The 23006-nt window shown below is 44.4% G+C and overlaps 1 protein-coding gene across 1 annotated transcript in view; it reads left to right on the forward strand.

Moving 5' to 3' along the window:
• The window catches only part of LOC121459760 (sodium/glucose cotransporter 1-like), a 67209-nt gene extending 45885 nt beyond the window's left edge, over positions 1 to 21324 (forward strand). Inside the window, exons 6-16 of the mRNA XM_041669757.1 lie at positions 2915 to 3020; positions 4059 to 4139; positions 5679 to 5899; positions 6088 to 6223; positions 8186 to 8293; positions 11838 to 11988; positions 12586 to 12754; positions 15110 to 15325; positions 17708 to 17813; positions 20190 to 20532; positions 20903 to 21324. Of these exons, the coding sequence (XP_041525691.1) occupies positions 2915 to 3020; positions 4059 to 4139; positions 5679 to 5899; positions 6088 to 6223; positions 8186 to 8293; positions 11838 to 11988; positions 12586 to 12754; positions 15110 to 15325; positions 17708 to 17813; positions 20190 to 20413 (1518 nt within the window). The 3' untranslated portion in view covers positions 20414 to 20532; positions 20903 to 21324. The remainder of the gene's footprint in view (positions 1 to 2914; positions 3021 to 4058; positions 4140 to 5678; positions 5900 to 6087; positions 6224 to 8185; positions 8294 to 11837; positions 11989 to 12585; positions 12755 to 15109; positions 15326 to 17707; positions 17814 to 20189; positions 20533 to 20902) is intronic.
• Positions 21325 to 23006: the final 1682 nt, after the last annotated feature.

Genomic DNA, 23006 nt, shown 5'->3' on the forward strand with positions numbered 1-23006 from the left:
GGCTGGGGGAGAAGGCACGGATGGCCTTTTTATACATTTTTAATTAAAATATAACCATATTACTTCCCCCTTCCATTTCTTCTCCCAGTACTTCCAAATCCTCTTCCTCCAACCCCTTCCAAATCACCCTACGCTCATATTGATAGTCTTTAAAAACTTATTTTTGACATATATATGTATATATCCATGTATTTGTTTGTCTGTATAATGCCTGCACAAACAGGACAGGAACAATGGCAGCACTGAAACAGAATGCTAACACAGAAGGGGATCGGTCTCAGGGGGTCCCACTCCTAGACAAGGAACTACAGGCAGCTGCTGCCTGAGAGAGGGACTCCCTCCTGGGATGATGACGATGATGATGGTGACAATGATGAGGAGGATGACAATAACAAACCTGGCTGGCTGCTCGATTGATACAAAGCGATCAGCTTTGAAAACACAGCCAGACAAACATGAATACTTTTGAAGTACAAAAATATTTATCAAGTTATTTAATAAACTAAGTGCACAACATTTAAAAAAGTAAAGATTTCTATAATGAGCTTATATTTAGAAACTTTAGAGTGTTTTTTAGACTCTTATGTAGTCTTCCTTTCCAAAAATCTTAAGGTTTATATCTGTTGTATATAGTAAACCAGACATTTGCTGATCTTGTTATTGACGCGCAGATAGCTCAAAGAGGAGGAAAAAGGAATTCAAAATGGACATATTTCAGGAAAAATGCCAGAAACATTTAACAAAGTAAAAATGAATAATTTGAGAATTGGATTCTTTAATTAACTAGTTCCTTTACTTTTTACACCGTCAATACATACTCTAGCTATCTCTGAAGCTCTCAGAACTCTTCCCTCTCATCAGTATGACCCTCGGATTCTGGAGCGTAGGCAGCCCAGCATGTTCTCTCTGCCTTCCTTAAGGTGGTTCCTGGATTGTGGCAGACAGTGATGAAGTGCCTTAGTGCCACACGTTGAACTGTGTGCTTTGTTGAGCCACTGCCTTCACCCCCTTCTTCCACCATTCCCCGGGAGATTGGAGTTTCTCTAGTTCTTCTCTAGTTCTCTTTGTGTTTTATGAATCAGAGAGAAGCCTCATCTCTTTCTGTGTATGAGGAAAGAGAGTTCCAGGCCAGGAGCAGTGGCTGACAATGACAGTTAGTGGTTCATGGACGCTGTTGGAGGCGTGTTAGGACCCAGAGTGAGACTTTGAAATTCATTATGTCTTCTCTGCCTGTCCTTTCGTCATTTTTGAAGCATTGTACAGTCTTCAGATGGAATCTTTTGTCTCTTTAAGGCCATCTGATCTGTTTCTAATCTTTGCCTCTGAGGCTTCCACTGTCTCCTGTAGTCTCTTCAGTTTGTTTCCCGAAGAGCTTCTCTTCTCTGAGCCTTTGCTGTAGTTTAATCTTAGCTTGATTAGCCATCCTTTCTTCTCTCTCTGTGATTCGCCCAGGAAGTTTATGCTTTTCTTCCAATCACTGTATCTGTTTTTCCTCCGCGGTCACAAAAGAGCAAACTCAACTTTCAACTTCTAATTGCACTTTTCCAGCATGGCTTTTTAAATCTTGGCATTCTTGTTTTGCTCTCTCCACCATTTCCCTCAGTGTTTAGCCTAAGTTCCGGTGTGTGTGTGTGTGTGTGTGTGTGTGTCTGTGTGTGTGTGTGTGATTCTCTGTGCCAGTGAGGTCACATGGCTCTGCAAATGGCTGCTTGGCTCATTTAGTTCAGAATTTTCAACATTTTCTTTAATTGCATTTTCAGTATTCACCATTTTTTTGAAGTTTTGGTTTTTTTCCCCTTAAATATTTTATTTTTATGAGCATTGATGTTTTTGCCATGGGTTTCGGGTCCTCTGGAACTGGAGTTACAGAGAGGTGTGAGCTGCCATGTGGGTGCTGGGAATTGAAAATGGGGTCTCTGGAAGAACAGTCAGTTCTCTTAACCGCTAAACCACCCCTCCAGCTCCTGTTGCTGAAGTTTTAACTTTTCATCTTGTAATACCACAAGATTTGAACCTTGCTTGGCAGTTTGTGCTTTACACATTAACGCACGATCTCTGTGGGGTCCAGCAGTGGACTCGAGAATCTCAGCCTCACTGCAACCCCAAAAGCATAGACAGAAACAAGCAAATGTCAATACTTTTTAGTATAAAAATAATACACACCTGTGGCAACCCTAGGTAAGCTGTAAAATTCCCTGGAAAGGAAGAGGGGGGAAAATCCACAGGGAAACAGAAAATTGAGGCAGATAGGAAGAACTGAAAACAAAATCCAGAGCCCTTGGGCCAGGTGGACTTGCTTGGCTGTATTCAGTTAGTGCTAAGGTGGGCTTGCTCGGCTGTATTCAGTTAGCTACGGTGTTCTTAGCAGGAATCCTGGTATTTTGGGGGTCCCAAGGAGAGGATTCATAAAAGGGAGAGTTTGTATTAGTTATTTTTTCAATTCAGCAAGAAGTTTCCTCTATCTGTGTTGGATACAAGCAGCACATCATAAAAACAGGACAAATACTAGTCAACACTTATAAGCAGTTGCTTGCGTGCCGAAAGCACCTGCTCTGCTGCCCGCCATCTAAGACCAGCTTCGACAAAACTCCTACATTCCAGGGTAGGCGCATGAGGGTTAGAATTATTAAGCAAAAGGAACAGAGATATAAGATAAATAAGAGAAAGAAACACAGCACAGCATTGGGAGGGACATTCCATGAATACGGAATTTGCCTTGTTTATTTTTCACACGCTTGTATACTTCACTCCGAAAGAGGAAGGGAGAGGCAACAGACTTCATTAACATGATATAAGGAATAGACTTGAATTCTCCAGCCTTTGGTCAAAGTGGCTTGCTTGGAAACCCAGGAATGGCCCCTGTGACCAGATGACCCCTCTCACTTCTGCCTATGCCTTGCTTCTCTTCTTCCAGGCAGACATCTTCTCTGGAGCTATATTCATCAACCTAGCCTTGGGCCTGGACATCTACCTGGCCATCATTATTCTACTAGCAATCACCGCCCTTTATACAATCACAGGTGAGTCCATTCAAGCGAATCGGCATCTCCAGTCTGGCTCGGGGTTAGGCAGGGTTAGACTTGCGAGGGGATGAGGAGAGAGGGTCTGAGAATGGCTATTTTCTTGGTCTCCGTGGAAAGCCATGTGGAATGTTCCGTGAAAGCTCCCGTGCTGGGTGGAGGAACGTCAGGACAGCCTTTCAGAGGCGCTCGGGAGAGCTTAGCCTGAAGGTTGTGGGCAAAGTGGCAAAGCTAGGACAATTAGAGACATGCTAGGTGAAAAAAATGTAAGTGAAGGGAGAATGGTGGCAGGAGTGGGTGGGGCAGGGATCGGGAGCAAGGCGAGCCCGCAGGTACCAAACAGGTGGTTACTGCAAAGTAGCGGGGAGAGAGGAGACACAAAGCATGAGCGATAAACAGGTACGGGGTCCTTGGGAGCCTTAGATGTAGTGTGACTAGATTGGAAACCATTTTGAAGTGGACAAAAGATATACAAAGAGGTTTCGGAGTAAGATTTGAGGATGGCAGAGACAAATGTTCTTTGCAGGAAGGAAGGGGGAGGAGCCACAGCGGGACTTGCTGTTCCTTGGGCGCCCCCTATACCTGAGGATGAGACGTTCCTTAGAGAGGTTGGGAATGTAATTTACAGTTGGCACATCTGTCTGTCACGTGCATGTGTACACACACACACACACACACACACACACACACACACACACAGTAGTCCTGGGTTCCATCTCTACCATTACAGAGTCAAAAAGAGCAAACATTCCTTTGTGAGCCATGTCCTAGCATTAAGCTCACAACAAGTACTTTCCACTCAGGTAGAGACAAGTGTCTTCCCTTTTCCCAGGCTGTGTAGGTATTTTCATGAGAGGCGAAGGCAAGAAACAATTCTGAGCAGCAGGATTAGGGCCTGGGAGGAAAGGCAGGCAGGTGGTGGTGGCAGGGGGCGGAGGTTCTCAGAAGGGGCACTGTGGAGAAGAGAGGGTGGTGGGTAGGAAAAGAAGCAGGCGGGCATCGTGCGCTCCATGTGATCTATTGTGTTTGCCTGCTTAGGGGGCCTGGCAGCGGTGATTTACACGGATGCCTTGCAGACAGCAATCATGCTCGTGGGGTCTTGTATCCTGACTGGATTTGGTAAGTGGGGCTGGGGTTCACTAAGCAGGTGGGGGCAGAGGTATAGAATTCTGAGAAGACAGAGCAAGTCTGGCTGGCCTGCCTGCCTGCTCTGACGTAACCAGTCTTTCTCTGTCCCACCAGCCAGCTCCCAAATAATGACATGGAGACTTATTGTTAATTATGAAAGCTTGGTCTTAGTTTAGGCTTGACCCCAATGAGCTCTTGTCACTTAAATTAATCTGCTTTTATTAATCTATGCTCTACTATGTAACTTTTTAAAACCTCCTCTCCAATTTGTATGTCCAACTTTTTCTGCATCTCCTGGCATAATCCGTGTACCTGGATTCCTCCTCCTCTTCCTCTCTCTTGCTCCAGAAATCCCACCCACCTCTCTTGCTTAGATATTGGTCATTAGACTCTTTATTAAAGCAATCACAGCAATATATCCTTACACAGTGCACAAATATCCCATAACACCTTGTCTAGCTCAGGGCAGTGGCCCAGCCCTGTCTGGCAATCCTTATGGGATCACCTTCCCCTGTAGCACCCTTGTTGGAGCAGACCCAAGGAATACTTGAATTGCCCCCTGTTCTCTCCCTATAGCTTGGTTCAGGGTCTCCAGTGTAGGCCCGTGGTAATGCGGTGCACTGTTTGCAGAGAACCTGGGTAAAAATGAATGCGGCTAACGACTCAGCAAGTCACACAGATTCACACGCCGTGTTTGCAGGCTGAAACTATATCCTGCACACACTGTGATGTTAAAAGGCCAAAGTTTATGCATTGTTGGTGATGGGTGATTTTTCACGTTAGTGCTTCATTTGACAAAATTTAAAAATTGCTCACTCACTGTCGGCATCTCTGATCATTTCTTGAAATTGTCTTTGTCTATAAAGACAGCATTGGAAATCCTAGCTGTCATGAAGACATAGAAGAAATATTTTGTGTTTTATGATTAGTGGACCCTCTGAGCATCATTCAAAGACTCTTGTCTACACTCTAGAGTGAAGTTTCCTAAGGACTTTCATTTGCTTTCCCCGCAGGCCCTGGGGTCAGCAAACACAGGCTAGGATGGCAGCACTGAGATGGGAGCTGGCAGAATTCTGATCCCTGCCCCGTTCCCGGGAATCCCTGGGGCCAGCTGTCCGGCCCGTGTCTAGTCTCCAGAAGGCCACTGTGTGTCCCTACTCTGTGTTCTGAGTTCTAAAGACCATGCAGACAGCTGGGGTTTGAAGAACAACAGTCTGCGTGTGGTTCAAGGCCGAGTCTTCCTTTAATGAGTTCCCTCCCTCTCCAGCCCATGTGCAGTCAAGGCACTGCCGCAAGCTGTTGCTTTGAAATGCCAGTGTCTCCTAGAGGCTGGGCAGTTAACACTCCCGTTTTTATAAATGAGAAGCCTGAGGTCTAGAGGGAAGATCATTAACTCCAAACGACACATCATGGGTGTTCCCCTATGCTGGTGTTCTCTTGGTGTCTAAGATACTCAGACATGAAATCACGACAAGGAGTTAAATGTTTCAGTGTTTTTTTTTTTTGTTTTTTTTTTAACCAATGTTTCAGCTTTCACTGAAATAGGAGGATATGATGCCTTCATGGAGAAGTACATGAATGCCATTCCATCTATAATTTCTGATGGAAATATGACTGTCAAGAAAGAATGTTACACTCCCAGGGCCGACTCTTTCCACATATTCAGAGATCCTATCACAGGAGACATTCCATGGCCTGGGCTCATCTTTGGTCTGTCGATCCTCGCCCTGTGGTACTGGTGCACAGACCAGGTATGGAGTCTGGGAGTATAGGAAGGGTGCATGACAGAGACTTCCACCTGTCAGGCTGTTGGGGTTGAAAATGAAGAAGGTGTGGGTTGCTGGGAATCAAGGCTGAAGACCAAAACAGGGCAGCTGGCATGTCAGGGGGTTCCAGAATTCCCAGCCTGCACAGCTCCTCACTGGGATGTTCCTGACAGGTCATTGTGCAGCGCTGCCTCTCAGCTAAAAACATGTCTCACGTGAAGGCCGGCTGTACCATGTGCGGCTATCTGAAGCTGTTGCCCATGTTCCTCATGGTCATGACGGGGATGATCAGCCGGATTTTATACACAGGTAATTCCTCTACCTGAGCTCAGGCCATTTTTCCTTTGTAGCTCTAAGGGACTATGGAAGCTCTCCGGCTCCTTCGTTCCCTTTCTTTTGTGCCATGATAACCAAGCGGCAGGGTTGCCTGTGTCAGGCAGTGTGCACAATGGAGACACAGAATTCCTGGGGTTGTCTTTACCTATGTCTTTTTTTTTTTTTAAAAATATTTATTTATTTATTATGTATACAATATTCTCTCTGTGTATATGCCTGCAGGCCAGAAGAGGGCACCAGACCTCATTACAGATGGTTGTGAGCCACCATGTGGTTGCTGGGAATTGAACTCAGGACCTTTGGAAGAGCAGGCAATGCTCTTACCACTGAGCCATCTCTCCAGCCCCTACCGATTTCTTTTAAAATCAATTTGCTATTTATTTTCATTTTAAAAACTTAAAGTTGTTTGATAGCAAGCTTGTCGCCATGCCTGACAACCTGAACTTGATCTCTGGAGCCCACGAGGCGGAAGGAGAGAACCAGTTCCCTCATTTACACCGACAGTTGTCTCCTCATTTTTTTTTCTCCTAATCTCCCACACTCATGACATCATCCAGGTTCCCTCTCCAGGAAACAGTGTTTGCTCACTTGCAGTTCTGCACCCTGGACCCCAGGCCTGTAGTGGGGTCTAATAATCTATTTTGTAATTCTAATGCCAAGGCCCAGCCAGCTACCGCTGGCCCTGGCTCTCTGCCCTGTTTCATGGGCTGTTTTCTTGCAGGTGCTCCGCCTTGGCGGATTCACCTTTGGTCTTTTTCTGGCCTGTTGTTATGAATACAAATAATTTTTGGTTAGCTATTATGAATCAAAACTGCTTTGAAATGCAAAATAACAACAAGAAGTGAACAGTTCACCACAGAGTGACCATTTGGCAAGCACCCCCAAAATGAAGTCAGATAGCTGGCAGGCGTTGGCTGTGTTGTCCTTGGTGGCATGCCCCGCTTGGCTCTCATATTCCTGTGCTGGCTGGTACACCATGAGGAAAATATAATTGCCTTCTATATTCATAACTCACACCTCTAGATCTTCAACCAACCACCTATTGAAAAATATTAAAATATTTGAACCTATGATGAAAACATGTAAGTTTTGCTTATCACTTTTTCCAAACAACATAGGACAACAGCTATTTCCATAGCACTTCTAGGTTATTCTATGTTGTAAGCAACCTGCAGATGACTTCAGGGGAGGATGTGCATGTGTTAGGGCAGGTACTACGCTGTTTATTTAGGGGGCTGAGCCTCTGCAGACTTTGGAATCCACTGGGTAAAAAGTACCCAGAAACAATTCACACATGGATGCTGAGAGATACCTGTTGAGCAAACAGAATAGCTCATGCCCTAATGGCTACTGCATTTATTTATTTACAATAAGTGTATGAATTGGAGCTGTGTGGTACAGTGCTAAATGAGTATTTAAGAAATTTTGTTGAGCCAAATTCTATATAAATTTCTAGAATTTTCTCCAAGATTTTATATCTAGTTCCCTTCTCCGCCCAGTCTATTTCTTTATTACTGCTCCAGATTTCTCAAATCTTGGGAATTACCTTGGTTTTCTAAGGATTTGACTGTATATCTAAGAGCTGTTCAAAAAAACCCTGAAAACCGGGGTCACAGATAACCCTAATTATCGTCACCAAGCTGTTGAGGTCGATGGCAGTGCCTCCTCCCTCCCCTCCAGATAATTTTCTTTGTTTCCTTTCTGTCCTCTAAGAACCAGGTTTCTCTGCTGTGGGAGCGTCCAGATGTGTCAGGGATAACAGGACAGGGTATGGCACAGAGGTCTTAGCTGGGAAACATTCTTTCCCTGCTTCTGTTTCTGGGTACCGGGTGGGACTGTCTTGTTTGAAGTGTTGCTTTAAGGTAAATACTGCAACCCTCAGAACCGTTGCTACCCAATGGAAGCTCACTGATGCACCCGTTCATCTCTCTCTAGACAAGATCGCCTGTGTCGTCCCCTCGGAATGTCAGAAGTACTGCGGCACATCAGTTGGCTGTACCAACATCGCCTATCCTACCTTGGTGGTGGAGCTCATGCCTAATGGTGAGACTTTCCTGGGAGGTCAATTTGGCTTAGGCTCCACCTAGACCTCTGAGTGCATTCTGGGACAAAGGCTTTTCCAGGCCAGGGGTGTGCTCTAAGGAGAAAGTCCCATTTCTGTGTTTCTGAGTTTAATTTATGTCTTCAAAACATGTGGTCCAGTTGGAGTCTATCACCCTGGGTCTTGTCCATTAGTCAGGCTAAGAAAGGACACAAAAACTTGTTGGGGTGGGGGGAGAAAGTCCCTTTCCTTGCCTGTCTCAATAATCATTTAAAATACTCAAACAAAGAGGTTGTAACTTACAATGGCCATTTTGGAAAACAGTGTAGAAGCTCCCGAGGGAAAAAAAAATTAAAAGTAGACCTACCATAGGGTTCACCGTTCTCCATACAGGGTTCATATCCAAAGGGATGGAGCCACTATGTTGTAGAGACAACTGAATTCTAGTGTGCATTTGGGCTTGTGCACAATTGCCAAGACAGGGAACCAACCTTAGTGTTTAAATATAAATAGATAAAAATGTGCTCTGCACAAACAGTGGGTGACATTCACACTCACGAGAAGGTGATCTGTTCATCTGGGAACACGGATGCTGCAGCAGGGTGTGAAGTGAGAGAGTCGGTCACAGAAACACAGATGCCGAGTGATCTCATCTTGGTATTTAGAGTGTGTGTGTGGGAGTGTGTGAGTATGTGAGTGTGTGTGTGAGTGTGTGTGAGTGTGTGTGCGTGTGAGTGTGTGAGTGTGTGTGAGTGTGTGTGTGAGTGTGTGAAGCCACCGCACTGGCCCATGCACCTTATTTTCCTCACAGTTTTAAAAGTCCACACTGTGGTGGAAACATTAAGCACGTAAGAGGGAGGCAGACATCTGTAGAGAACATTTTAACTGACATCTGCAATCGCCTGCATTTTCACTCATTAGTAACAGCTCTTTTCCTGCTACATTTATTACTATTGTTATTAGAATATATTAACATCATTTTCCCCATTCCCTTTCCTTCCCCATCTCCTTCCATGAGGTCCCCTTTCACTCTCAAATTCCTGTCTTATAAAATTTAACACGCATACACGGAGTCCATTTAGTGTTGTTTGTGTGTATATGATCTCAGAGCTAACCACCTGGTACTAGATAACTAATTAGGAGCTCATCCCAAGGGAAGACTATTTCTCCTGCTCCTAATGCTCCTTAGTTACCTGAGGTCCTTTGCCTATGGAAGGGCCCCTTCCATGTTAGCATGTCTACATTGGTGTTGTCCTTGTTCAGGTATTGCTTAAGCAGCCATATTGTTGGGGTATTATGCATGAAACTTCCCTGCCATTTCTAGGAGACAGTCTTGCAGTAGACTTTTTGGTTCTTTGGGTCTTATAATCTTCCTACCCTGTCTTCCAAGACATCCCATGAGCTTTAAGACATGGCATTTTTGTTTTAAGACATGCTTATCTCCCTGAACTTGGAGCTCCCAGTTTTTTCTAAACTGGCTGACTAGGGAGCCCCAGCCCCAGGATCTGCATCTTCCCCATCAGTTCTGGCGTTACAGCTATGAGCTACAGTTCCTGGCTTTATGTAGATGCTGGGGGCCTGAACTCAGGTCCTCATGCTTCTGCAACCAATACCTTACCTGCTGAGCCACCTTCTCAGCCTTTCATCCTTTCATTCATGTATGTATGTATGTATGTGTGTGTATATTTATGTATGTATGTATGTATGTATGTATTCATGTTTTCTCTTGAGGCAGAGTCTCGTTATATAGCCCAGGCTAGCCTTGAATTGGCGTTAGTCTTCTCGTCTGAACTTCCCTAGTACTCAGATTACTGGGCTGCACCAGCATGCCTAGACTTCTTTTTAAATTTCTCTCCAGAGCTTTATGCACAACCTTGGGCAGAGCGTTTGTATTCCAATCATATAAGAGGGGAAATATATTTAACCACTCCCCTGAACTTGGCTGCTATTTAGTTAAGGTTCCCATAAGCGTCAGTCACACTGGTCTTGGCAGGAACAGGGTGTGACTTCTCCAAACGGGCCCTGGACCCCTGCGCTCATGAGACCCTAGCACATGGTGCTAGAGGGAACAGTGAGCAATAAAAAGCCATGTGCGAAACAGCAAAACACTGTGTCTGTCACCTGGCTTCTGTGACTACTCAATCCCCTGTGTTAGACCACCAGACACTTCCTGTCCCTTGTCTTACGTCACTCAATTGCGTTTAACGGCATTGGTCAGTTGCCTTTCTTGAGTCTTTCTCTTAGGGTTCATGTTAGTCTTTCCTGTTGCCTTTCCACATCTTCTTAGGCTGCCTCTTTTGCTTCCTCTTGTAGCTTCAGCTTTTCAGCCAGCAAGTGTTCCCCAACTAATCCACATCAGTCCTGCCCATTTTGTCTCCTAACGATCATGCACTTTTCTCCCTGCCTATGTTTGCCTTTCTTGCCTTACTACGTCTGCTATACCATAATTTTGGGTCGGGTAGGGCAGAGTTCAGACAGATCTTAACTGGGCAGTGGTTGTGCACACCTTCAATCCCAACACTCAGGAGGCAGAGACAGGTGGCTCTCTGTCAGTTCAAGGCCAGCCTGGTCTACAGAGTGAGTTCCAGAACAGGCTCCAAAGAGAGAAACTGTCTCAAAAAGCCAAAAAACAAATAAATAAGCAAACAACCACTACCACCAAGAAATACCCAAAACATGTGTTGCTGTAGGTCATCAGTCTGTGTCACAGACTCCCTTTACCAGGTGATTTATTAGTGTGGCTAACAGGATGTGGTCCAGCTAGTCCAACAATCACTATCTTCTAACAGAAAGTTCCAGAGTCTAGTAGTTCTAAGGCTGAGGTGTCACAGCTAGTCTTATCACATGCCAGAATCCCTAAGAAGTAGGTTTACCAGTGAGAGTGATGTCAAGCAGACAAACAGCAAAAGAATCCTTCTTCCAAGTCCTTTATGCAGGCTGCCATCAGAATGTGTGGCCCAGAATAAAGGTGAATCTTTCCACCTCAAAAAATCTGGATTAAAGGTGGGTCTTTCTACCTCAAATGATTTAATAAAGAAAAATAATTGCTCCCAGGTATGCCCAGTGGCTTGGGTTTTAGTTAATTCCAGGTGAGTCAAGCTGACAACCAAGAGCAGCCACCACACTCTATGCTACAGCTTTGCCAGATGAGAGTTGTTCGTTTCTCTAGGCTCCCATTCGTGGATGTTTTTTCATTCTCTCCGGTCCAGCTTAGACATCCTTCTTCTGTATCATGACTCTTTGGTGAGAGTCCTTCCGGTAGTCCCCTCGGGTGAGAACACCCGCCACTGCCCTGACCACCACACTCACCACCAGCATCACCACCATTTAGTTGAAAAGTCTGCAATGTTTCTCTTGTCTCAAATCATTGCCTGCTGTGGTCTTAGAATGTAAAGCTACAGTCCATTTCTTGAAACTTCTCTTCTTTCTGGAGAGAGAAATTTGAGACACAGTCATGGTTTCTAAAGGCAAACAGACCTTGGAGACTGCTGCACAAGAAACAGAGTCAGGGTGATGAATGTCACTCAAAACCCCGTTCTGTTTCAGGACTCCGAGGCCTGATGTTGTCAGTCATGATGGCCTCCCTCATGAGCTCTTTGACCTCCATCTTCAACAGCGCCAGCACCCTCTTTACCATGGACGTCTACACCAAGATCCGGAAGGGAGCATCCGAGAAGGAGCTCATGATTGCAGGAAGGTAAATGCAGCTTCCTCCTCTCTACCATGTACCAGGGGAGCTGAAGGTCACAGAGAGTTCTACCCACCGTAGTGCGGTTAGGCAAGATTGGCAGGCACTTGGTATAATCGGAGTTATCTCTGTGCCCAGTTATAGTTGCCATGTATGGGCACGTTCTTTTATTTTCTGAGCTACTGGAGGATTGAAGTCAGGGGTTTTCACATTCTGGGCAAGTACTGCACCCCCGAGCTAGACCCCAGCCCTGGCATTTCATTTTACATTGAAACAGTTGAGCACCTACACTTTGACTCTTCTCAAAGTGAGATTTTCTTGCATTAGATCATTTTGCCAAGCTGCCCCTGAAAGTCAAATGAGTTTCAGTTATTCATAGACACAGATGACTTTCAGGTAAGCAGAGCAAGAAAGAAGCCTCCAGAATGAATTTGCTTATTTTGCTTCACAGAGGTAGTGTGAAATATGTTTTTATTTATATAATACACATGTAAGTATATATTTGCTGGTGACTTCTATATGTAGGTACGTGCATATGTTTACATATTATTGGTACGTATTTGTTCATGTACAACACTGATGTGCTACTGTGGGCTCTGATTTCAGGTTGTTCATCCTCGTGCTGATCGCCATCAGCATCGCCTGGGTGCCTATCGTGCAGTCGGCTCAGAGTGGACAGCTCTTTGACTACATCCAGTCTATCACCAGTTACTTGGGGCCACCCATTGCAGCTGTCTTCCTGCTTGCTGTTTTCTGCAAGAGAGTCAATGAACCAGTAGGTATCGTTCTAGAAGCTCCCGAAAAGCCCGTGTGCTGCAGCAGTGGCTTATGGGGGCTTGCAAATTCTCTATGAGAAGGATTCTGTTTTCCAGAGATCTTAGACAGAAGTGATGTACAGTTAGAAGTTTGGCTGGGTACACCTCAAGGAATCCCAAGGGCCCCTCAGGAGTTAGTATCAGATCTACTTTCTCTCTGACCCCTCCCCCCATCCTTGTTATAAGGTCCCAACTAATAGTGTACATTTTCCATCCAGTCTTTTTAACCATTTAGGCACTTAGTTTTCTTTTCTCTGATTTTGGTCTCTGAAATGCTTTGCTTACATTTCCTTCCTAAACTTGAAAAGGTATAGGCCCTGGTTACCAAAAGAGGAATAAATAGAACAGAGGTGTCTCCTATGGGATGGAGGGTGACAGAAACTGTGACCAGACAGCATCCCCTCCCTTGCTCTTTGACAAATTAAGTCATGTGGTGTTGCACGGGGTGTGAGTTAGAGATGAGGGCCACACTGTGTCTTTGTTCTGTCACTTGGTGTTTTACCCTGCTATGCTGTGGGGACCTTCTTTGCTGGTCTATTTCTGTCCTCCGTGCTCCTTGTATCCATATGGGTGTGGAGAAAGTGTTCTGCTAGGATCTAACTATTTCCTGTGTTGTTTTCTTCTTCAGGGTCATAGTCCTTGCTTAATTGGGCTAGATCCTGTGCTTACTCTTCGAGTCCTGATAGCCTGTCTTCTGCTTGATTCGCTGTACTCGTGAGCCTTCCCTGTGAGGTTCCTAGTTGAGGTGTTGGGTTTTCAGTTCTGTGGTCACGTTTCATCTTCAGTCCTCAGGGCTTCTGTCTCCTCACTGAATTCTGTTCTCACATCCCGATTGTCTCTGTCGTTCCCATCAGCCTTAGGTTTGCGTTTTCTTGAGCACCGCGCAGGTGTGTATTCTCCTTCATTTCATTGAACTGCTTGTGTCTTCTTTAAACTTGAATTCTTTGCTGAAGTTATGATTGTTCTTTTCAATTCTGTATCCTGGGACTCATCTGGGTAACTCTCACTGGTGAATCTTTCTATAGAAACAATGGTTGTAGGATAGAAATTACTGGCTCAATCTTTCATATCGTTTGTATTTTTGTGATGAACTGGTGTATGGGCTTCTGTAGTTAGTTCTGATGTGGACAGAGCAGGTTGGACAGAGGAGAGCATGTGCCTGTTGGTTGGGCCTGAAGGCAATGGCTTGAGTAGGTCAGATGGACAGAGGGGACTGCAGTGGTCTAGGATGTGCCTCCTGGTCTAAACTGGAACACATGGGTAGATCTGGCCACATGGAAAGGTTGGATATGGTGTGGGAGGGGTCTGTGGGTTGAAAGCAGGTAGGTAGAGTCTGGCAGAAGCCTAGAATTGGTTTTAGTGAAGACTAGGCTGAGGCAGTGTCTATGGGGTCAGGAGCAGATTTGGCAGGTTGGGGGAAAGTGTGTATATGGGGAGTGTCAAGTAGTCTCATTGAAATGAACCCTGGAGAAGGATAGTGGCTATTGGCTGGGTGCAGGGGTTGGCTGCTGTGCAAAAGGGACCTGGTGGAAGTCAGAGATTGGTTTGGATGCAGGCAGAGGAGGCAAGATTAGACAGGGGTAATGGATGTGTGGTCCTGGGATAGATCAGGTGGTTGAAGAGAAGGCATGAATGAGTCAGAGAGACTTACTGGGTTAGACCCTGGAGAAAGGTGTGGGATATCTGTCAGGGTAGAGAGGTCAGATGTGATGCAAGAAGGATCTGTGGGTTGCTGGAAATGCTCTTTATTTTATGGAAAAGTTCCTTTCTTCTTCATTTCTCAAAGACTTAATTTAGTGTTTTTTAATAATGTCTTCGGAGAAGCTAAATTGCAAGTGTTTACCTTGTATTGGAATATGCAAGACTTGGGAATCTTCTGAGGACATCAGCTGAAAGTATGCAGGCTCAAATTATTGCTGCTCTGGTTTTTGTGGTCCTGAGGATTGAGTCCATGGCCTCACACTTCTAGTCCAACACTCAACCACTGAACTACACCCTTCACCCTCAAACTAGCTTTTCTGTTAGGAGGAAGGTTTTGAATGAATATGCACTGTTAATAGTCTATACCAACCAGTAAATATTTGAACCCATTATATTTTGAATTTTTTTTTATGATACAGGATATCATGTTGTTGAAACAGAAAAGACAGACTTATGAAAAGTGCTACTTAACAGTTCTGGCCCAGATCTGATTTTAGTGTCCTGGCTGCAGATGGCTCGGAGGAGCCTTCTCTCCTGTTTCTTCATCTCTGGCTTCTGAGAACACCAGTTGCTTTCTTGTTTCAACACAATTAACCCAGAGTTTTCTTTTGCAGGGAGCCTTCTGGGGACTGATTCTAGGCTTCTTGATTGGAATCTCCCGCATGATTACTGAGTTTGCCTATGGAACCGGGAGCTGCATGGAACCTAGCAACTGTCCCACCATCATTTGTGGGGTGCATTATCTATACTTTGCCATCATCCTCTTTACTATCACTCTCATCGTCGTCTTGGCCATCTCCTTCCTCACCAAGCCCATTCCAGATGTGCACGTGAGTATCCATCCATTCGAGACCTTTCCTGCCTGTGTCCCACAGTCCTTGCTGCAGCACCCCGCTGAGCAGCTCACACTTTACAGGGCTGAGATAGCTCCAGCTGGTCAATGTTTTCATGTAGAAGGATTCAGGATGGGAAACATGGGATGCTTGCTGTCTCAGCACTGTCTGGTCCAAGCCCTTACAGCCCAGACTTCAGTCTGGGGCTTTCCAGAAGACTCAGCTTCCTGAGTAATGCCTACAAAGGGAAGTGAGGTCACTTGACAGGCAGCATAATACTCTAGATCAGAAGTCCTTGTCCAAAATGAGAAGTTGTATATTTCATGTGAAAATACCATGGCCAAATGTCCAGAAGTCCTGAAACACACATGCCTAATTACAAAAATCTTCCACTCAGGGAAACTTAAACTATAGCTTACTTTTTGACTTTTTTCTAAAGGAGACATATTTAAATTAATCCATTTCTATTATTTTATATTTTATCATGAGGCTTGGTGTTTACTGGTAAGGTTCCTGGGTATGTCCATCTCCTCCAGCGACTACATGGCTGCTCCTGAGTCTGCCTACTTTCTCCCAGCATTCAATTTAGTTTTCCCGTCTAGTTCTATTCTGCTCTATCACAGGTTAAAGCGATTTCTTTATTCACTAACCAATAAGGGCAACATATATACAGATGAACTTCCCACACCACTTGTGAAGTAGAAAAATCAAGGCATTCCGCAAAAGGCATGACTGGGATAGATGTATGGCATTGGTTCTCACGGAATTTTACAAATTCTTACTTCAAATTCCAAATTGTATCAGTAGAAACTGCCCCTGCTCTACTCTGTGTTGACAGGGCCCATGTTTGTAGGTCTTATTTTCATAATGTGACAGTATTCAATAATAAGACATTACAATGCTGGTTTGCATAAATGACTTCTAGTCCTTTTTCTTAGTAGCAGTGCTGAAAGAAACAAATTTAATTATCAGAGAAAAGTGAATTCATTTACACATCAAACATGTATGTTTCAGGTAGTCTCTTTTCATGAGATTTTTAATTTTAAAAACATAAAAGCTCCATTGTGTCTATGTATTTTGTACATGTGTGATCATGCATGTGTGGGCACCTGCATGCTGCAGTGCACACATGAAGGGCAGAGGAAAACTCACATGAGGTGCTTGTCCTCTTCTATTCAGCAGATCCTCAGGATTGAACTCGAGGCTTCATGTTTGACAGTATGCTCCTTTATTCACGGAGCTGTCTCACTGGCCCAGCATGTTTAAATTTATTGTATTTTTAATTCACTTTGCCCTTTATTTTTGTTTTTAATTTTTTTACTACTAATATTATTGTACTTCTTTGATACTTTCATATATGAACATACTGAATTTGGTCATTTACACTGTCCATTATCATCTCATCCCATGTCTCTCCTGAAACTTTCCTTTCCAACAAGCCCCCTCTTACTTTGGCTCAGAGTTTAATTATGACTGCTTGCATGAGAGTGAGCAGGGAATCCTCCAGAACCCGGGAGCTTGTCACTGGCTACCCCACTGGAGAAAATGTCACTTCCTCTTCAGCAGTCTTTAATTGTCCACAGGCCCTCAGTGTGGGGTGGGGTCTCCTGAGTGGCTTCGCCATGCAGGAGGAAATGGTGACAACCCTATCTTGTGCAGGTCACTGGTACAGTGAGGTCCTGAATGTCGCTGCTCCCACGCTCCTCCCCATCTGGTCTCCTTCATTTTTTCCCTTCTCTCCTGTGATTCTCCCTGAGCCTTGGAGGTGATGCAGATGCCTCCTTTAGGGATGAGTTGAAGCAGCCTCTTAGCCTCTCCCTAGATTATGCTGCATATATTATGTGGGATTTCAGTGGGAGAGTGATCCATGATTTCTTGGTATGGCAAGGCCATATTCATTTCCTTTTTTGATTCATACTTTTCTGTTGTTCAAGGTTTCTGTCCTGCCTGGTTTCCAAAGTCGTTAAGTCCCAAAGAAATCACACAGAGGTCTACATTAGTTATAAACGGATTGGCCCATTAGCTCAGGTTTCTTATTAACTTTATAACTTATATAGCCCATAGTTCTTATCTCTGTTAGCCACATGGCTCAGTACCTTTTTCAGTAAGGCAGTCACATCTTGCTTTTTCTGTGGCTGGGCCAGGACTGCAGAGAAATGGGCTTCCTTCTTCCCAGAATTTTCCTGTTCTCCTTGACATGCCTCTACTTCATGTCTGGTTGTCCTGCCTATACTTCCTGCCAGGCTATTGGCCAATCAGCATTTATTTAAATTTAATTGACAGAATAGAGACAATTGTCCTATACCACTTCGTTTCCCCAAATTCTTGGCCCAAGGCACTGTTCGATCTTTCTGGTAATCTGTTCTGCTTTTTCCACAGCTATACCGTCTGTGTTGGAGTCTTCGCAACAGCAAGGAAGAACGAATTGACCTGGATGCAGGAGATGAGGACTTCCAGGAGGACCCCAAGGATACAATTGAAATAGGTGTGTTCCTAAGCCACTTGTTGAAGTCTTCAGCAAATGCCTTTGTCAATGCTCACATCTCTTCTCAGGGACTAGGGAAGGATGGTGGAAGACAGGTGCGGATACGCACTGAAGAAGCTCACCAAATGGGCAACACTGGGAAACCCTCTCAGCTGCCTTGCTCCTCAGATTTTGCAGAACTCAGTGAATCAGGGAATGAAGAATAATTTGTTCTTGATGTGGAGCACAGTCAAGTGGGGGGATTAGGGCTTTACTGGTATAGCCTATGATCTGAGACAGAGATGTACGCAGAGCTATGTCCATTTCCGATGACACCAGAGTATGGGCCAGAGGCTCTTGGCATCTTATGTCTTTCCACTCTAGGTTAGAAAATCTAGTCCCTTTGGATGCTTAACATGATGCTTAGTGTCGATAGACTTATGCTTTGTGATTTTTTTTTTTTCAGTTCTGGGGATCAAGCCTTACTTAGACTTAGCATGCTGCAAAGAGAGTGCTCTATGTCTGAGCTCCTCCACTCTAGCCCCAGGCTTAGTCTTTAAATTAAGTCTGTCTTCAACTTTGTGTTGCAACTTTTTCTATGTGGAAGAGAAACACACATGGGTATGCGTGTGTATGGTATGCAGAAGTATGGGAAGGTTAAGTACGCAAGTCCATGTGCTTTATCTGGTACTGAAATGGAAGGTTGGTCCTGAAGACAGCACTAGCTGAAGCAGAGAAAGTTACGAGTCTGGCATCAGACACAAAGACTCCTAGCTGCAGACCCAGTAGATGTCAAGCTCACCGTGAGCCCAGGGACCACGTGGCCTCGTCACCTCACTTCAGAGTTCTGAGACACGTATGTACTTGGCCACTAAAGCTCCAAAAATAAGTGTGTGAGCTAGGAATGGTGGCACATACCCATAATCCAGGAGTCGGGAGGCCAGTCTGGCCACGTATTGAGCCTCCATTTCCCACCCCAAAAAAGCAAAACATATTAATCTGCTTATAAAAAGCAGGATGTGCCGATCAGTAGTCTCTGAACACGGTGCTAACACATAGAGTGGGATCTGGGGAAGGGACCTGACCTGCAGACCCCAAAGCCGCAGAATCTCCACAACACAGGGCAACAGCAGGATATCCAGGAGGAGCCCTAGCAAGGCTCAGCCTAGATCGGGAGGTAGAAACCAGAGGCCTCGAACCAGACCAATGACTCTGTGCAATGAACACTTCCCGTAAAGCTATATGGACAAAGGGGTTCATGGTATGACTCACGGTGTCACACAGCAGCTTCCTTGATGAGATTTTTTAATTTTTTCCCACTTTTAAAATTTAATTTATTTTTCTTTTTCTCTTAAATTTTGTGCAGGGGTTAAGGGTGGATGCAAAGGGATGGGGAAATGAATGGGATCAAAATACATGATGGAAACACACAGACTAAAATTTTTAAAAAGAACAAATTACCCTACCACAATAAAAAAAAAGAGAGAGAGTAGGGTGGATGTCATAGCTGATCACTGGCAGAGCTGGCATCTGAAACTACGCCTGTCTGTCTCCAGCGCCATAACTGACCTCTGAGCTGGGAATCTGCTCCCTTGCCAGCATCCACTTTGGGTGTTGGCACCACCGCATGGCTTGGTTGAGCAGTACTAACGTGCACCTGCGTGCTGTGAGCCAGGCGGGTAATGACTGCTGTGACCGTGCATCAGGACCTGGTCAGAGTGGCCCTTCCCTCAGGCTAGGTCTGTTGTGAGACCTTAGTATAGGCAAGTGCTGGCAGCTCTCCTCTGGGTCAGGCCAGCTTCCCTGCCTTCCAGTGGCATAGCAAAAGGATATGGTCCTAGATTTCAGAGGTGGGTTTACCGTATTGTCCCTAAGTCAGTTGTCCATCTCGTTGTTAGCACGTCCCTCTCATAATCTATTATCTTACCTGACTATTCTAAATCAAAGCCCATTTTTATTGGTCCTAGAAGAGATAAACCTCAGATTAGTTGACCATGAGAAGCCAGATTCCAAGTCAACCCTGTCTCATAATTGTATTCAATTTCCATTCCAGAAAACAAGAGAAGGATTATTCTACAGAATGTAAATGCTTTGTGGTATTCCATCTTCCCAGGAAACTTTCTAGTTCCTTTAGCTCAGTGGTTCTCAAGCTTTGGGTCTTGACCACTTTGGGGGTCAAATAACCCTTTCACAGGGGCCATCTAAGACCATCTGCATATCAGATATTTGCATTATATTTCATAGCAAAATTACATTTATGAAGTAGCAATGAAAACAGTTGTATTGTCGGGGGTCAACACAGCATGAGGAACTATATTAAAGAGTCACATCATTAGGAAAGCTGAGAACCACTGCTTTAGACTTTGTATCCAATAATCTTTTGATGTCTTTTTGTAGAAACAGAAGTTTCCCAAAAGGAGAAAGGATGCTTCAGGAAGGCATATGATCTGTTCTGTGGGCTGGACCAGGAGAAAGGACCAAAGCTGACTAAGGAAGAGGAGGAAGCCTTGAAGATGAAGATGACAGACACTTCTGAGAAGCCTTTGTGGAGGACAGTGGTGAACATCAACGGCATCATCCTATTGGCTGTGGCTGTCTTTTGCCATGCCTACTTTGCTTGAGTCCTGCCTTCTGGTGTAGACTTGGCAAGGCTGGCTTTGTATTTCCCTTTAGACCATTCTGTGGTTGTTTGGGGAAATTGTAAATTTTTCCCATTGGGATTAAATATGTATATTGTGATTTGTTGTGTTACGAGCGGCAGGGCTGCGTCCCTGGCACGCGGCCGCCCGCATGGCTAGCTTTACCCGAAATAATTATACAGAAACTGTATTCTTTTAAACACTGCCTGACCCATTAGTTTCAGTTTCTTATTGGCTAGCTCTTACATATTGATCTAACCCATTTTTATTAATCTGTGTAGCCCATGAGCTGGCTTACCAGGAAAGATCTTAACCTGCGTCTGTCTGGAGTGGGAGAACCATGGTGACTCCCTGACTCAGCTTCTTTCTCCCAGCATTCTGTTCTGTTTACTCCGCCTACCTAAGGGTTGGCCTATCAAATGGGTCTAGGCAGTTTCTTTATTAATAAGAAATCACTCCCACATCAGTGATTTTAGAGTTGCTGGAAGGAAATAATTACATTGCTGTGAACTTTTGCATTTGAAGCCAGTGTGGCACACATATCTGCCTCTCCTAGAGTTTAAGAAGAGAAATTTACTCAGGTCTAGGAAAAGTCCAACTTAGTCACAGAAGCTTGTGTGGGCTCATGCTACTCTGCCTCAGTACATCCAGCTTGTAATTACTGTTTATAAATCCTTCAATAATATTTTTTTTTAAAAAGTTGTAGTCTAGTTTCTGCCATTTTCCTACCTGTTTCCTCTTCCTTCATTGTTAAGAAATCTTTTTCCCAATTACTCATACCTTAGTTTTTTTCTAATATAAAGAAAATCATTTTTACAATTGGATGAATACCCAGAAGCTAAGGATAGAGACCCTATCCTAGGAATTTGTTTCTTAAAATGGTGGTCTCAAGGGGACAGTATTTACCTGCAGTATGGGGGCTCACACCAGTTGGGGGTGCAGACAATCATGAGCAGCAGGAATTTTCTGGCCTTTAGGAAATGCCCAATGCGTGTCTCCTGTGTTTGTTACTCATCTCAGTGTTTGCTGTGCACTAAGTGTCTTAGCTGCTCAGGAGTGCACATTGACTTCAGTAATTCTATGGCATTTTTGATGGATTCTGCTTGGTCCTTGCTTAGTTTGTATTTAATTTTATTATTTTTGTGGCTGCACAAAGTATACCTCCGATGGCCAGTATGGAGAACATTGCATTTCCTTGTGGCCCCTGCCTCATGGTGCTGATGTTGACATGAAATATGTTCTTAGAAGTTGACACTGTGTGACAGGAGAGAGCAAATGCTCCTGCAGGGACATATGCCATCCAGTCACAGTGCACCTTCCCAGGAACCATTGACCTGATTAGCCCAAGGTCCTCTTTCCCGTGTGTTCCCATGCCCACACTGGTTGCCTTTTAAGGTGTCCCGGTTGGTGACCACCCACTGACAAGACTAAGGCTGATGCCCTTGTCTCTAGGTGGCACTGCTTGGCTGCCTAGAGCTAAGCAGGAAGAAGAATGTTGATGTTGAGCTAGTTTTCCATGGGAAAATAACTTTCATTTAACTTAAAATTAATGAATTAAAGTCATCCTTGCAAAAATCTCAATTATTTTGTAATATCCTATTGCAGCTATGTTTTTGTATAATGATTTTAAGCTAGCTACAAAAGAGCTGAGTAGTCTTGGACTTAGATCTGGCTCCAGGGTCAATGGATGGTTTGTGGTATAGGAAAGAAAACCTGGAGAGACTTGCTTGAGGTCTTGTCTCCTTCCCCTTCCTAGACTGAGAGATGGAAAGTGGGGAGTTTCTCAGGGCCAGCACAGCACAGATTTCTGCAGAGTGCTGTCTCAGAGGGCTTGGCGCTAGGGTGTGGGTCTTGAGAGGAGAAAGGGGAGGATTGAAGCTTGTGGGTGGAAAGGGCGATGTGAACTCTCGATGGTTTTGGTTTCAGTTCTTGGCATTGTCAATTATTAACTGTATATATTATAATAAATTATTTTGTCTGAGATGTGTGTTTTTCTCTGTGAAAGTGTCAAACTTTTCTTACACAAATTCTAATCATTTTCTAATCATTAACATCTTAACTAAAGTATTAACAGGTCAACACTATCACACAATTTGTCAAATTACAATTCTCTTAAATCAATTCTAAGCAAAAGACAAGAAAAGGTTTTTGTAATTGGTGAGAGTTTACATGCAATGCTTTTTGAATTAATTGTCTCAGTTTCTGAGCAGCAGCATCACCAACATGCACAACTATACCCACATAAAACTGAGAGAGCTTGGGAAGTAATTCTAGACACAAAAGAACAGAGCTAAGCATGGCTTCTTGATAGCAGCATTTTCTTTGGTGGGCTCTATTTGCAAGAGGCAAGATTGTAGCATTTAAAAGAGGCTTCCTGACTCAGTTTTAGTTGTAAAAACCTCACAGCTCTTTTAAGAGGCTCTGCCGCTAAGCTCTTAAATGGAGTTTATGAATAGCTGACAACATGCTTCTTGGTGGTGGCAGGGACCTTGAAACTCCACAGAGTTTTGGCAATAAACCTGACTCTGGCCAGTATCTCCACCATGAAGCTAGAATCTCAAAAAGCTAAGAAATG

The sequence above is a fragment of the Microtus oregoni genome, unplaced genomic scaffold (genome assembly GCF_018167655.1).
Source record: "Microtus oregoni isolate MIOR12 unplaced genomic scaffold, Mior012 000019F_ref0000042, whole genome shotgun sequence".
In the NCBI taxonomy this organism is placed as follows: domain Eukaryota; kingdom Metazoa; phylum Chordata; class Mammalia; order Rodentia; family Cricetidae; genus Microtus; species Microtus oregoni.